The 16560-nt window shown below is 45.5% G+C and overlaps 2 protein-coding genes across 2 annotated transcripts; both read left to right on the forward strand.

Annotated features, from left to right (window-relative positions):
• Positions 1-598: 598 nt before the first annotated feature.
• Positions 599-2124, forward strand: LOC128461431 (1-phosphatidylinositol phosphodiesterase). Its single transcript, XM_053446356.1, has 3 exons — positions 599-772; positions 977-1847; positions 2098-2124. The coding sequence occupies exons 1-3, from the start codon at positions 738-740 to the stop codon at positions 2122-2124; spliced, it is 933 nt and encodes a 310-aa protein (XP_053302331.1). The 5' UTR covers positions 599-737.
• A 4935-nt stretch (positions 2125-7059) lies between these two features.
• zc3h12ab (zinc finger CCCH-type containing 12Ab) lies at positions 7060-15197 on the forward strand. The gene is made up of 6 exons (XM_053447246.1): positions 7060-7336; positions 8472-9014; positions 11663-11802; positions 12767-13001; positions 13090-13190; positions 13314-15197. Exons 2-6 carry the CDS (start codon positions 8509-8511, stop codon positions 14288-14290), a joined length of 1959 nt encoding a protein of 652 aa, XP_053303221.1. The 5' UTR covers positions 7060-7336; positions 8472-8508; the 3' UTR covers positions 14291-15197.
• Positions 15198-16560: the final 1363 nt, after the last annotated feature.

The following is a 16560-nucleotide window of genomic DNA, read 5'->3' on the forward strand; positions in this document are numbered from 1 at the left end:
CTTTCGCCCTAAGAGGCAACAGGTGGTCAGGAAGAGGATCAGCAGAGGCCAGGCACGAGCTTATTGGAGGATAAGGATGGCGTCACAGCACGGATCAACCAACCACAGAGAGGAAAGCTGCACAGGAGTATTTTACATGTGGAAAAAGACAAATATGTGGATGCCTGATGGAATTGTCTGCAAACCTAACCCATACACCTATTTATGATTATTAAACATATCACAACAGTCTCTGCATGACTCTAACATGACTGCAGGTATCAGCCAGAAGAGGACGAGCGAAGTTAGGTACTGATTTTGGGAGTTGAGGCCTGACTCTTTGTAATTCATCCCAAAGGGGTTTGATGTGATGGGATCGGGGCCTGGTCAGGATAGAACACAGTAATAATAAAACCAGAAAGGACAGAAAAGGTTAAGTTTTGAAAACAAGTGAAATGACTCCACATCCAACAAGCTTATGTATTTATTAAACTTTTGGTCATATGCAGTTGTAGTATCCCTACCTGCACATGTGTCACTCCCTCTCACTCTCATTCAAAACATTAGATTAGAGAGAAGAATCATGCAAATGAAAGTCTATCTTTACAGCAGCTGACTACGAGGGAGACAAGTGTCTGTTCGTCTCAGTCATGTTCACGGTTAAAAGTTCCATAGGTGAGACAAAAATGTAAACGCGTCTCGGAGAGACAGCTGAACAAATCATTACTGGGACAAACAGGTTGGACATCAAACGGATTATGGAGAACCATGAGTACTTCTGGCTTTTCTTGATGTAAGTTGAACATGACATGGATGATTATGACTCAAAAAACCCTAGAAGAATGTGCTTTATCAAATCAATTCTTGTGTTATTGAAACAAAAGAAAGAAGTTTCTTTTTCATTGTTTCTTTTTTTATAGGCGTGTTAATAACGAATAAATGAAACTCTGTTAAAATCCCGAAACACTCCAATGACTGTGTCTTCTTCCCCCACCAGAATAAACTGCTGTTCGGGCTCAGGAACAGGTTTCAACGATGACCCAGCCATCGATCCAAGACTTTATAACCTGGACTGGATGAAGTCTGTGCCTGATGAGACCCTCATATCTGCTCTCTCCATACCTGGAACCCATGAGAGCTTATCCTTACACGGAGGACCTCTTGCTAAATGTCAAGTTTGGACCTTGGACCAGCAACTCAATTTGGGAGTGCGGTATTTTGATTTGCATGTTGGACTCTGGTTGTCGAACCAAAAATATCTTTATATCCGTGATAGTCATTGGATGTTTTGGCAACATGCTCATTTAGACGAAGTACTTAGGATTATTTTCAACTTCTTAAACACCCACACCAGTGAGAGTGTGCTTGTTAAAGTAACATTACATGGGCTTTACCAGGGGAGAGCCACAAAATTGATGACGGAATTGATCGACAAGAACCGAAATAAGATTTGGAATAAGTCATCGATCCCAAACATGCAACAGGTGAGGGGGAATATTGTTCTTCTCCAGAGTGACACATTCAATCCTGGCATAGAAAACCAGGAGTCAATGTTCTTCGAAAATAAGAAGCTGATCAATGTGGAGGACAAAATAAGGAATATCAAGTCCCACCTCTGTGATCATCATGTTGTGTTGACTGACACTGCAGCATCAGCTCTCAGCAGGCCTAAAACGTTGGCTCAAACACTTAACAAGCAGCTTGTCAACTTTGTGGTGCAACATAAAAAAAGCTCCTCAAACCAAGGTTGCTTGGGGGTCCTGAGCATGAACTTCCCGAGTGCTGATCTTATTAAAAACATTATTCAACTCAAACCCTGCAATTGTGTGAAAGGTGCAAAAATAGGAGATGGTGGAAGGAAGATACAAGTGACAACTGAGCAAAACCCAGCTGAAGAAGCTCCTGCACATGACACAACAACACCTGTGTTGGAGTTGGAACCAACAGCTGAAGAAGCCCCTGCACTGGACATAACGACACCTGTGTTGGAGTTGGAACCAACAGCTGAAGAAGCCCCTGCACATGACACAACAACACCTGTGTTGGAGTTGGAACCAACAGCTGAAGAAGCCCCTGCACTGGACATAACGACACCTGTGTTGGAGTTGGAACCAACAGCTGAAGAAGCCCCTGCACTGGACATAACGACACCTGTGTTGGAGTTGGAACCAACAGCTAAAGAAGCCCCTGCACTGGACACAACAACACCTGTGTTGGAACCAACAGCTGAAGAAGCCCCTGCACTGGACACAACAACACCTGTGTTGGAACCAACACCTGAAGAAGCCCCTGCACTTGACACAACAACACCTGTGTTGGAGTTGGAACCAACAGCTGAAGAAGCCCCTGCACTGGACACAACAACACCTGTGTTGGAGCTGGAACCAACAGCTGAAGAAGCCCCTGCACTGGACATAACGACACCTGTGTTGGAGTTCGAACCAACAGCTGAAGAAGCCCCTGCACATGACACAACAACACCTGTGTTGGAGTTGGAACCAACAGCTGAAGAAGCCCCTGCACTGGACATAACGACACCTGTGTTGGAGTTGGAACCAACAGCTGAAGAAGCCCCTGCACTGGACATAACGACACCTGTGTTGGAGTTGGAACCAACAGCTAAAGAAGCCCCTGCACTGGACACAACAACACCTGTGTTGGAACCAACAGCTGAAGAAGCCCCTGCACTGGACACAACAACACCTGTGTTGGAACCAACACCTGAAGAAGCCCCTGCACTTGACACAACAACACCTGTGTTGGAGTTGGAACCAACAGCTGAAGAAGCCCCTGCACTGGACACAACAACACCTGTGTTGGAGCTGGAACCAACAGCTGAAGAAGCCCCTGCACTGGACACAACAACACCTGTGTTGGAGTTGGAACCAACAGCTGAAGAAGCCCCTGCACTGGACACAACAACACCTGTGTTGGAGTTGGAACCAACAGCTGAAGAAGCCCCTGCACTGGACACAACAACACCTGTGTTGGAGTTGGAGCCAACAGCTGAAGAAGCCCCTGCACTGGACACAACAACACCTGTGTTGGAGTTGGAACCAACAGCTGAAGAAGCCCCTGCACTGGACACAACAACACCTGTGTTGGAACCAACAGCTGAAGAAGCTCCTGCACATGACACAACAACACCTGTGTTGGAGCTGGAACCAACAGCTGAAGAAGCCCCTGCACTGGACATAACAACACCTGTGTTGGAGTTCGAACCAACAGCTGAAGAAGTCCCTGCACTGGACACAACAACACCTGTGTTGGAGCTGGAACCAACAGCTGAAGAAGCCCCTGCACTGGACACAACAACACCTGTGTTGGAACCAACAGCTGAAGAAGCCCCTGCACTGGACACAACAACACCTGTGTTTGAGTTGGAACCAACAGCTGAAGAAGCCCCTGCACTGGACACAACAACACCTGTGTTGGAGTTCGAACCAACAGCTGAAGAAGCCCCTGCACTGGACACAACAACACCTGTGTTGGAGTTCGAACCAACAGCTGAAGAAGCCCCTGCACTGGACACAACAACACCTGTGTTGGAGCTGGAACCAACATGTGAAGAAGCCCCTGCACTGGACACAACAACACCTGTGTTGGAACCAACAGCTGAAGAAGCTCCTGCACATGACACAACAACACCTATGTTGGAGCTGGAACCAACAGCTGAAGAAGCCCCTGCACTGGACATAACAACACCTGGGTTGGAGCTGGAACCAACAGCTGAAGAAGCCCCTGCACTGGACACAACAACACCTGTGTTGGAGCTGGAACCAACAGCTGAAGAAGCCCCTGCACTGGACACAACAACACCTGGGTTGGAGCTGGAACCAACAGCTGAAGAAGCTCCTGCCCTGGACACAACAACACCTGTGTTGGAACCAACAGCTGAAGAAGTCCCTGCACTGGACACAACAACACCTGGGTTGGAGTTGGAACCAACAGCTGAAGAAGCCCCTGCACTGGACACAACAACACCTGTGTTGGAGCTGGAACCAACAGCTGAAGAAGCCCCTGCACTGGACACAACAACACCTGGGTTGGAGCTGGAACCAACAGCTGAAGAAGCCCCTGCACTGGACACAACAACACCTGTGTTGGAGCTGGAACCAACAGCTGAAGAAGCCCCTGCACTGGACACAACAACACCTGTGTTGGAACCAACAGCTGAAGAAGCCCCTGCACTGGACACAACAACGCCTGTGTTGGAACCAACAGCTGAAGAAGCCCCTGCACTGGACACAACAACACCTGGGTTGGAGTTGGAACCAACAGCTGAAGAAGCCCCTGCACTGGACACAACAACACCTGTGTTGGAGCTGGAACCAACAGCTGAAGAAGCCCCTGTACTTGACACAACAACACCTGTGTTGGAACCAACAGCTGAAGAAGCCCCTGCACTGGACACAACAACGCCTGTGTTGGAACCAACACCTGAAGAAGCCCCTGCACTTGACACAACAACACCTGTGTTGGAGCTGGAACCAACAGCTGAAGAAGCCCCTGCACTGGACACAACAACGCCTGTGTTGGAACCAACAGCTGAAGAAGCCCCTGCACTGGACACAACAACGCCTGTGTTGGAACCAACACCTGAAGAAGCCCCTGCACTTGACACAACAACACCTGTGTTGGAGCTGGAACCAACAGCTGAAGAAGCCCCTGCACTGGACACAACAACAGCTGTGTTGGAGTTGGAACCAACACCTGAAGAAGCCCCTGCACTTGACACAACAACACCTGTGTTGGAGCTGGAACCAACAGCTGAAGAAGCCCCTGCACTGGACACAACAACACCTGTGTTGGAGTTGGAACCAACAGCTGAAGAAGCCCCTGCACTGGACACAACAACACCTGTGTCCGAGGTGGAACCAACTGCTGAAGAAGCCCCTTTACTGGACACAACAACACCTGTGTTGGAGTTGGAACCAACAGCTGAAGAAGCCCCTGCACTAGACACAACAACACCTGTGTTGGAGTTGGAACCAACAGCTGAAGAAGCCCCTGCACTGGACACAACAACGCCTGTGTTGGAACCAACAGCTGAAGAAGCCCCTGCACTGGACACAACAACACCTGTGTTGGAGCTGGAACCAACAGCTGAAGAAGCCCCTGCACTGGACACAACAACACCTGTGTTGGAGTTGGAACCAACAGCTGAAGAAGCCCCTGCCCTGGACACAACAACACCTGTGTTGGAACCAACAGCTGAAGAAGTCCCTGCACTGGACACAACAACACCTGTGTTGGAGCTGGAACCAACAGCTGAAGAAGCCCCTGCACTGGACACAACAACACCTGTGTTGGAGATGGAACCAACAGCTGAAGAAGCCCCTGCCCTGGACACAACAACACCTGTGTTGGAACCAACAGCTGAAGAAGTCCCTGCACTGGACACAACAACACCTGTGTTGGAGTTGGAACCAACAGCTGAAGAAGCCCCTGCACTGGACACAACAACACCTGTGTTGGAACCAACAGCTGAAGAAGCCCCTGCACTGGACACAACAACACCTGTGTTGGAACCAACAGCTGAAGAAGCCCCTGCACTGGACATAACAACACCTGTGTTGGAGCTGGAACCAACAGCTGAAGAAGCCCCTGCCCTGGACACAACAACACCTGTGTTGGAACCAACAGCTGAAGAAGCCCCTGCACTGGACATAACAACACCTGTGTTGGAGCTGGAACCAACAGCTGAAGAAGCCCCTGCCCTGGACACAACAACACCTGTGTTGGAACCAACAGCTGAAGAAGCCCCTGCACTGGACACAACAACACCTGTGTTGGAGTTGGAACCAACAGCTGAAGAAGCCCCTGCACTGGACACAACAACACCTGTGTTGGAACCAACAGCTGAAGAAGCCCCTGCACTGGACATAACAACACCTGTGTTGGAGTTGGAGACACCAGGCGGAGTAGAGCCTGCACCAGACATGACAACGCTTAGGTCAGATTTGGAGAAGGAAGCTGAAGTAACACCTGAACCAGACTCAACCACTCTTGGGTCAGATCCAGAAAAACCTGCCGAGGCAGCGACTGGGTTGTATTCTGTACTTCCACACCCCGACCCTGAACCTGATCCAGAATCAACAACATCTCAGCACGTTTCAGAGCCATCACCTGAGTCCCACACAACCATTAAAGGGAAACACTTACATGATTCAGCAGAGCATGATCCACATGTGCCAGAGTCCCATCCAGCTGTTCTTCCTAATCTCCCTTTACCTGAGCAGCGTAAACCAAAACCACCGTGGAGACAGCGTAATTGTCATAGAGGTTAAGAAAGGAATCCGGTGGAACGGTGAAGAAGAACTAATTATAACTAAAGCATAATTTAAATTTATTTTGCCATCTAATTTTCTTATTCTCTTTTCATATTCACGTGATACTATTGATGTCGATAATTTGCCAAAATCAAAACAATACAGACACAAATCTCAGGATTTAAAGTGATTTTCCCTAATTTCATTTAATCTGAATTTCTTCTTCAATACTTTACTGCATAAGTGGTTGTTTATCATTAATAAAAACGAATTAAAAAGCCTTTATTATTTTGTGAATATTTTGTTTGCACGTCACAGTGTATTTTTAATGCTATGATTGTGTGCGTCAGGATGAAACTTAGTACAAGTACAAACACAACAGAAATGTGGAGTTTTTGCCCTGGGGCCCCCTGTGGCTCCATACGGCCCTGCAGCTTCAGCTTCAGATACATTAATAATCATTCTTTTCTTTTTTTTAAAGCTGGGAGGTGTTACTTCTCATCTTTACCGTAATATAACAAAGACTTATAATAACTTATTGTTAAACCTATTTTAGAGGAGTTTTAATTTGTTGAATACATCAACTATTTACCTGTGAAGTTATATTAGTCTGTTCTATGAAAATACCAGGTTTGAATATATTGAATAATCAACTTTGATAAGGTTGTATTCGTGAGTGGAAGCCAAGTCCAAAAATGTTGCGTATTTCTCTGCGCGATTCCGCTCATGTGTCCGTGCGTAATGGACACACACAGCGGTGCCACGGACGCACGCGCATGGTGCCAGATTGCGTCGCCTCTCGCCGAACACTCGTCTTCGACCGGAGTCCCAGCATGTGACTCGCCCACACCTCCTGGTTGGTTCGCCCGCTGCTCGTCTGCTGATGTCAACAACAGGGAAAAACCCCGACTTCCTTGTACCGGCTGTGAGAGAGAGAGAGGGAGAGAGAGAGAGAGAGAGAGAGAGAGGGAGGGAGGCTTCTCGTCAGTGATCTGCAGAGTCAGTGTTCACATGCAAACCGGAGCGAACACACACTTTTCAAATCCCCTGTGGGTTTCTGTTAGAAAGACGCGACTGACGCACAGGTACGTTTGTCTCTTTGGCTTTTTGTGAAGTTTCAGGTGAGGCGGAAACAGCAGGAGCGACTTTTTACACACTTAACACTTGTGCCCTGTGTTTCCATTGACATGGAGCTGAAGGAGGAACCGAGGAGTTTTACAGTTTGGTTGTTTAACACCAGTCAGATACTGGCTCCTCCCCGTGGAAATTTAATTTAAATGTATTAATGCATGTCATCTTCAGTGTATCACAAGGTTCTGTGGATTAAGTTTAATGAGAAATGTTTGGATTGGAGACAGTGATCACTGAAGTTCTCCATCAGTTACAGGCAAAGGCAGGGGGGGGGGGGGGGGGGATGGTGGCTGCTTTTCTCAGTCTTATTAGACTGTAAAATAGTTTTTCTCCGTCTTATTGATCTGAAACTTGATCAGGAAAACGATCTGTACGTTTATTGATGATGAGAACATCCAAAAAAAGCGGCAAAGTAGGTGTAAGAATAAAGGAACTATAGGGCAGCAACCGCTCATCACTGTATTTTATTATCACTTAGTTTTATGATCAGTTTCGTTTGTCTTTCTATAAAATGTGTGATAATAGAACTGTGTCAATGTTAACCTAAGTTTCCCAGAGTCCAATGTGCTGTCTTCATATTGCTTCAACCATCTGTTCACCCAAAGATATTAAATTTACTGTCTTATTCATCTAAGAAAACTAGAATCTAAGTGAATTTGTAGTATTTCTGATAAATGCCCGACTCAAACAATCAAGAAACTATAAACATTTACTCAAGTTTTAAACTCAAATACAATCATAAGCTGCTTTATATAAATATTCGATTTTTTGGTCTCCTACTCGGTAACAATACACAGATAAATGTATATTTTTGCTGCATGTGTTTAACAGCATTTAGAAGAACTTATAGAAGAAATATGAAATGACTCTAACGTAAAATACTAAGAATTGTTATACAACACATGAAACAACCCAAAAGTAAGATGAGACTTTTAAATATATTTGGCTCATAAATCTGGAGGGAGGTTTAAAGCCACTCTTACTCATGCAAATAATCCACGACAGGTTTAAGTCGACTAATTGATTCATTTCTAATAATTGCAGCTGTAACAACTGGTGATCAAACGTCTCTCTCTTTCTCATTTTCAGACCTGACCCTGGAACAGCTATAATTTTTAGGGCATGAATGATTTGCTCCGAGGAAGGAGGGATGAACACTAAAGTCGCTGTTTATCCATCTGTGCACCCGTGGAGTGAAGACTCTGCCGCTCCTGCATGGATCTTCCCTTCACTCCTCCCCGTGCAAAGCTCCTCCCGTCCGTCCAGTGAGAAAATGTACTCCACCGAACCCGACCCGTCCCTGGACCCCGAGCAGCTGGAGGCCCAGATGGACTTCTTCCTCAAGCTGGGATACTCCACGGCCCAGGTTCGGTCCGTTCAGCAGAAGTTCGGCCCCAACATAGACACAGATAAGGTTCTGGGCGAGCTGATGAAGATGGGTGTCAGTCAGGAGGCCAAGCAGGTGCCGCTGACCATGATGTCAGTGGTGCTTCCAAGGGGGGACCCCCAGGCCGGGGGCCCCACGCTGCAGCTGCCTGTCACTGTGTCGACTCCTCCGACCCGGGAGGAGAGCAGCGAGGATGAAGACGCCCTGAGACCCATCGTGATCGACGGCAGCAACGTGGCCATGAGGTGAGAAAAGAAAATGGTTTCATATGTTTTTTCAGGGTAAATTGACCCCAAATTCATAGATTTTTACTTGTTTTTTCTTCCTTCTATTATAAAATCATTATATTACTCTGCTTTATCTCAACTAATAATATTTTTATTTATTTTGAGCAGTTGGCATATGTCACCTTGAGCTGTATTTTTTATTTTATTGTCTGACCCTTTTTTCATATGATTTTAAATGAGAAGATACTTATAGTTATAATTGAGAATGACAATAAATGCTTTCCTGATATGATTGGAAGCTGAATATCTGTGTGATTGGGGGGAATTTGTAGACATCATCACTTCTAGGAAGTAATTGAAAGATTAATCTATCATGGAAATACTCCCTCCCCTTTGTCAGAACTTTCTATAACTCTATAACTATGCTGTGTATTTATCTCTTCTTATACTTGTTGTTTTTTCATGAACCTCAGACCTTGAGATTTGTAGATTTTCGTATATTTCAGATAAATTCTAACTGTTTGATCTGATGTTATTTTAGTCCCAGTGTGTAGATGCTCACATGCTATTTTCTTAAAGTGTAACTGCCCCCCCCCCCCGCATTAGCATCATCAGCACAATTAAAACTCAATTTAGTTAATTTAACCTAATTAACGCTTCAATTTTACTCAAACGTGTAATTAAGCCTCTCCTGTTCTTAGCGGTCACAACATCAACATCTCATCTCATCTCAGCGCTTAGAGCTAAATGCAAATGTCAGCATTGCTAACATGCAAATGTTTCACTCGTGCGTCACATGTTGTGTTGTAAAGTGCAAGTTCTAACAGAGCTAATGCTTACAAACTAATGTGGTACTTTTTAAGTGTATCAAATCTTGGGTTGTGTACGTCGTAGCCTATTAAAACAAATTACGTGCTAATGTCTGCTAACATGCTAATTTGAGCTTTTACTGTATCTTTCAGAGAACTAGTTGGTAATTGTCATTTAAATGTTAAGGTAAAAGAACATTACCACAGCAGAAGTTTTCTACAAAGCATCACAGCAGCGGTAGAGAATGATTCATGTCACATTTGGCAAACACGTGGCTGTGGTTTAACAAAACTAAGACTTTAAGACGAGTCATTATGAAGGATTATCAAATTATTTGCAATTCATCCTTTGGTTGTACGTGTCTGTCCAGCGTACCACATTCCTCACCCTCCACCAAATACAGTGCAAAATCAATTCAGCAATATTTGCATAATCCTGCCAACAAAGAAGCCAACACACATGGACGGGTGGAGGCAGAAGGACCAATTAAAATAAATTGACGGCTTCTCAAACTAAATGACAAATTATTGCGGTGAACAGGTTAGAGGTTCCCACAGCACTTTTGTTCGTCTGTCGCTCTGTGTTCACGATTACACATAATTGATCAACACCAATGACTGTCATTTAACTCGGAGCACAATACACTTCTGTACACACAATTACAACTTCACCCCGCCGCCGGGTGTTGTGTGGTCGGGCAGAAAGGGCAGCCTGTTCCCGATGGTTCCTCCTGTGTTGGAGGTTGCCATAGAGAAGCCGGAAGTGCTGTTATCTGCACCTCCAGCACCGATACATCACCAGTCTTTACCGGAACTCTGTCTGTCTGTGTGCGTCTGTGTGTGTGTGTGTGTGTGTGCGCTCGACATTTCCCCTCGTTCTTCCTATTGCCACCGGTAAACGCACAAGTGTACACACACAGTTGGAGGCCAAATGGTTCAGGAAATGGACATGAGAATGAGAAAAACAAGGCCCAGTGTTTAAACTTGTGTGTGTGTGTGTTAGTGTGTGTGTGTGTGTGTGTGCAGAGTATGCACACCTCTCTGCCCTTCTGCCTCTCCCAGCCAGGCACGCCCGTTCAGGCATGTGTTAAACTAGCTGCTCTAGTATGCAAATTAACACATTGTGTTTCCTAGAGGAGCTGCAATGCTTGCAAAGAAAAAGAAAAAACCCTTTTCAACCGGTACACCAGTTCCCCCTGTCGAGCTCCTATAGGCTGACGTCTTCCCCTTGTCCTCCGACTTTAAAATTGCCACAAGCAAAAAGTCCCCGAGGCAATTTTTTACACAATTGTACAAATTAAATAATTGTTTTCCGTTTTTGCCTGAAATTCTCTTATAAGCTTCTCAGATTTTGAATATATTTCCCTTTCAAACTTTGTGATAGACTTTCTTTTTCTCATTCTGATATGTTATCTATTAAATATTTAATTGATCAATTTAAAAATAATGATCTATAATGATTGTAATTAGTGTAACTAATACATCCTCAGTTGTCATTGACCTGGGACTCAGTTAGTGAAAACAGATGTCAAACATCTTTATGAGCCTGAGGCAAGTCCTGTTCCTAGATCAGTTAGAAAATACTTCATCAAGACTTCAGGGTCTTTAGTTACTGTGACACAATCATGAAGCTGGACCTGTTTAAGACACGTGGGCCACGTCCTGTTGTGAGCCTGTGTGATCGGGTGCACTGATAAGAGCTGGGATCCTCAAAGACTGAGATTATAAAGCCTCGGTCTTTGTGTGAACTGTTCCGGCGACACTTTCCTTCCCGAAGGCTTTTGTTTTACAGCTGTTAAAGTGCAAATGTTTCCTTTTATCTCACTGGTTTCTCCTGGTTTCTATTCACATACGAAGCCATGGGAACAAGGAAGTCTTCTCGTGTCTGGGAATCCAGTTGGCTGTGAACTTCTTCCTGGACCGAGGACACACCAACGTCACCGTGTTCGTTCCCTTGTGGAGGAAGGAGCAGCCGAGGCCAGATGTTCCCATCGCAGGTAACATGATCCGCCGTGTGTGAGCCGTCTACCTCCGTCTTTACCTGGAGCCGCCAATCACTGTCCTGCACACAGATTAAATCATTTGTTGTATCAGATGTACTTTTAGAATTGTTCCAAAGATTGTTAAATTTGTATTTCCCCCCCCTGTCATATGTCCTTGTGAACTAAATCTGTTTGGATTTTGAAGTATTTGAACATCAAAACTTCTGTTTTAGGAGTTTTCAAAATACATTTTCTGAGTTTTTACATGTTTTATACAAATAAAACCAGGTTGCTTGCAGGAATCCCACTGTAATGCTCTCACATAGACTGAATTGATGTTGGAAATACCCACGCAGCCTTCCTCTACGGGCTTTTTGGTTTGGATTATAAAAGCCTGATTTTAAAAGACACAATTTCCTCCGATGCAGCTGCTGAATCTCACACTCAGCTGCATTTCTCTGAACGGGGGAGACCCAGCGTAGGTTAATCTTGATCTGTGGCCTATATAGCTTCAACTCGAAAGATGAAAACGGTGTGGGGGGGGGTTTTCTGACTGTTTGTGAAACTGAAAGATAACCATCAGTTATTTTAACCTCCTGATGTGGGCAACATTTGGAAGTTGGCTGCTGACTCAGTTAGAAGAGTGTTTGCTTTATGTAGATGAGCCGTTTCTGATATAGAGCGGCAGGATGTAGGTTCTGGGCCCTTTCAGTTAATATGTGCTCAGGGTAAATCTATCTGCTCTGTGAAACCCTGACAAATTGTAATTGAGACTTATTGATTAGATTAGGTTTGCTAAGCAGTTCACGGTTTCACGTCCACACACTGATCAACTGTTGTTTTATAGCTGGAGATACAGAAACAGACAGAGCAGGTCACAGAGGTCACGTTCTCTGCCTGCTCGCCTTTTCACGACTCTGAATCCAACGTGAGTCCTCCTCCATCCTCCCCTCATGCATCCTTACGTCTGGTTTTACAGATCAGCACATCCTGCTCGACCTGGAGAGGAGGAAGATCCTGGTGTTCACGCCGTCGCGGCGCGTCGCGGGCAAGCGAGTGGTCTGTAATGACGACTGCTTCATCGTGAAGCTGGGCTACGAGTCCGACGGCATCATCGTGTCCAACGACATGTACCGGGACCTTCAGGGGGACAAACCCGAGTGGAAGCGCTTCATCGAGGACAGGCTGCTCATGTACTCCTTCGTTAATAACAAGTACGTCTTCCCTGAGGGAGAGGGGGGGGGGGAGAGACGCTGTGAAGTTCTACTTGGAGACTAATGTTTACATTTCCCTGTGATGCAGGTTCATGCCTCCTGATGATCCTCTAGGCCGCTATGGACCAACTCTGGAGAACTTCCTGAGAAAGTTTCCTAAGACGCAGAAAAAACTCCCGTGTCCTTACGGTGAGAGCACGTCTCTGATGTGAAACAGATGCTGACTTGTGTTTATTGTTTTCAGCTGCACCCAGACCTGTTTCTATAGCCTGTACATGATCATCTGTGCCTAACTTTTGGTTTCTCTTTCAGGAAAGAAATGCACTTATGGAATCAAATGTAAATTCCACCATCCTGAGCGAGCCAAACAGTCCAATCGCCTGGTGGCCGATGAGATTCGGGAAAACGCCAAGCTCCCTTCAGCTGCTCAGAAGCAGTCCTCCGCTGGTTCCAGTCCGGTCCCTGGACAGAGCCTGTTGCTGGTGGAGGACATGGCCAGGAAAATGAGTCTGGGACACGAGAGCCTCTCCGTGAAGAAAGATCACAAAAACGAACACGTAGCTCCGGTGAAGACGAGTCACCGCTCCGGCAAGAAGGCGACGTGCAGGAAGGAAAAGAGCAGCTTCCACTCGTCCTCTGACCACGGATCAGTGCGTGAGTCTCCGGAGCCGCTGGACTCTGGTTTAGGCTCCATCGACAGTCAGCCCGTGGAGGCTCCCTGGATTAATGATTACCAGTACGGGGCGGCGTACAGGAGCATGCAGCATGTCCACAGTGTCCGACAGCAGTGCTGCCCTCCAGCACCGTGCAGCTGCTGCTCACACGGTCCTCCCTCTCGGGGGAGCGCACCAGCTTTCCAGCACCACGGCCACCATCATAGCCTCGGGCCCGTCAGCAGCCACGGCTCGGATACAACCCCGTACGGCCAACATCATTACCAGGGCTACAGTGCCTACCCGGTCAGCGCGCCTGCTGCGTACAGTCAGCCTGTGGATTACCAGCACAGCAGAGTCCACCACCGACAGCAGCAGCAGACGTACTGGTCCGATCCATTTGGGGGTCATACTCCGGCGGCCCACCGCCTGCAGGGGGAGCACTCCCAGTGGGAGCCCCCTCAGGCAACCCAACCCAGCAGAGAGAAGCGAGAGGTCGTTCGCAAGAAGCTCCTGGCCATCTTCAGCGCCCACCTGGTGGACACGGCCATGGAGATGTTCCCTCAGTCCATGGATCCACAGATGCTTGTCGCCGAGATCCTCCGGCTGCAGAGTCAGAACCGGCCCCTGAGATGAGCCCGTCCCGCCTGAACACACGTCTTTCAGTGCAAAGACTTAAACAGCTGCAGAAATTGTGATAAACATGAGTTTCTGTATTTTTGTATTGTGGTATCCACCTTGCTATAAATAGTTTTTTTTGCAGTATGCAGTTGATACAAATTGTATCTTTAATTAAAATGTACAAAGAAAAGTGGATTTTATGGCAACTTGTTGGGGTTAACAGGGAGTAACACCCTGATGCTCACACTCAATGTCCACTTTATTAGGTACACCTCTACAGTAGAATCCATCCAGTCCACCTCCTGCTCTATCTAGGACCTCAATGATAAAATTACAGTCGAACTTGCTTAGAACCATTGTATTGGTCTATCACAGTGTACCTATTAAACTGGCGAGTGTATGGAGTGGCCTGGATGAGATGAATGTAAAGATGTGTTTGTGTCATATTGGCACCGTTCAACATTTACGCTCTCACAGCCGGTTGGGCAACAACTCAACTTTACCAACCCCTCAGTTAATGTGTTATGGTAAAATAATAATAATGTCCTGTAACTGTGATGCACAGTTATTATTATTAAATCTCACCGATGATGAGATTTAAATCTGCAGTTTTAATGCTTTCTATTCTCTGCTCAGTGTGTGTCTGCCACAGTCTGAACTTGTTGTAGATACTCGAGTGTCGACACGGTGCAGATTTTATAGTTTTCTGTGATATAGGTCATGAGAGAGTACATGCTTCATAACAGTCTGTCAGTTGCTTGTCAGTTATACACGGACGTACAGTACCTGTGGGTTATTTATAGTCACAATAATAAGCCACAAATTGACCTAATGGTTATTGAAAATGACAAACATAGATCGCTTTAATTTCAATGACTGATGAATTTAACGGTTATGAAATAAAGATAATAATAAATAATTACATGTCTCAATGTGCCCATCCTTCATTTCTGTGTGTGTGTGTGTGTTTGTGTGTGTGTGTGTACGTGACGTCTTGTTCCAACAGGTGCATATTTCCCATCACACCTGGTCAAATCTTTTGCACGTAGTCACACGTGTTCATTCCAGAGGTGTGCTCAGTGTGGCAGCTCAATTAAACCGTCAATTAATCATTTCCTTGTCTACTTATATGTTTCATAACACGTTTAAAACATGGGTCACAATTTCCTCATGCCTAAATTTGACATTTTCAATTTGTTTGTCCGTCTGTTCAAAAATCCAAAACAGCAACTCTGCACACGAGGAGCAGGAAATATGGAAACCTTTGAATTCATTCCTTGAAAAATGACGTAAATGAATAATTCTAATAGTCACACAATCAGATTATATGACTAATTAATGCACCTCTAGATTGAGCATTAATGCCGTGACATTTGAGAATTGGTCGATAGTTAAACATAATTATTATTTAGTGCTGTCTATGGGTTACAGGATGTCCTAGGTTTGTCTGGTTGTGTGAATAATCTCATTAACTGTGTTTTTTGTGTTTATGTGTGTTCATATGGTATACAATCTTGTATTATACTGCAATATAAACATTCTCCACTACAAGTCAAAGTCCTGCACTGGAAATACACAGTGGATCATGTGGAGACTGTTAAACATTGAAATCACTTATGGCTCTTACATGTAGCTGTAATTGTAATTGTATTGATTCTTGCTGCTCTGGGTTTGTACCCTCATGGTTGAATACACTTATTGAAAGTCACTTTGGATAAAAGCATAAGCTAAAAGAAATGTAATGTAAAGTAAAACATCTCTTCTATGCAGACTGGTGGAGCAGAGGCAACAGGTCACTGGTGTTGCAGGTTAAAAACAAACCTTGTGAGCCGCCATGAACTGTCACAACTTGTTCTCCGGCACTGAAACACGAGTCAGATGTACTGAAGCTCAACTGTATTTTAGAACCGTGCCAGCACATCTACACAGGGACAGAGGAGAAGCCGAGGCAGTGCCGGCTGTGCTGATTAAATTAGGTCAAATGAGAGGTTGTGATAACATTAGATAATGATCGGTTCTGTCTGTATCAGGTTTCAACATGTGCCGAGGGGATGAGGAGTCCTGGAAAGCTGAGGCAAGCCTCTCCAATTTGATTTAATGGTTTTAATTTCTCTACGATTGCTTCATGTGTGTTTTTTTCCACTGAGCACATGAAACAAACAAAGGAACAAGCTGCTGGAAACCTGTGACATTTGCTGCAAAGACTCATTACTCATCCCCAGGAACCGTTTTCTTTCCGTGCACTTTCCCTCCGTATAGTGCAATCTGATATTGACCTAGAGAGA

Source organism: Pleuronectes platessa, chromosome 18 (assembly GCF_947347685.1).
Source record: "Pleuronectes platessa chromosome 18, fPlePla1.1, whole genome shotgun sequence".
NCBI classification, from domain to species: domain Eukaryota; kingdom Metazoa; phylum Chordata; class Actinopteri; order Pleuronectiformes; family Pleuronectidae; genus Pleuronectes; species Pleuronectes platessa.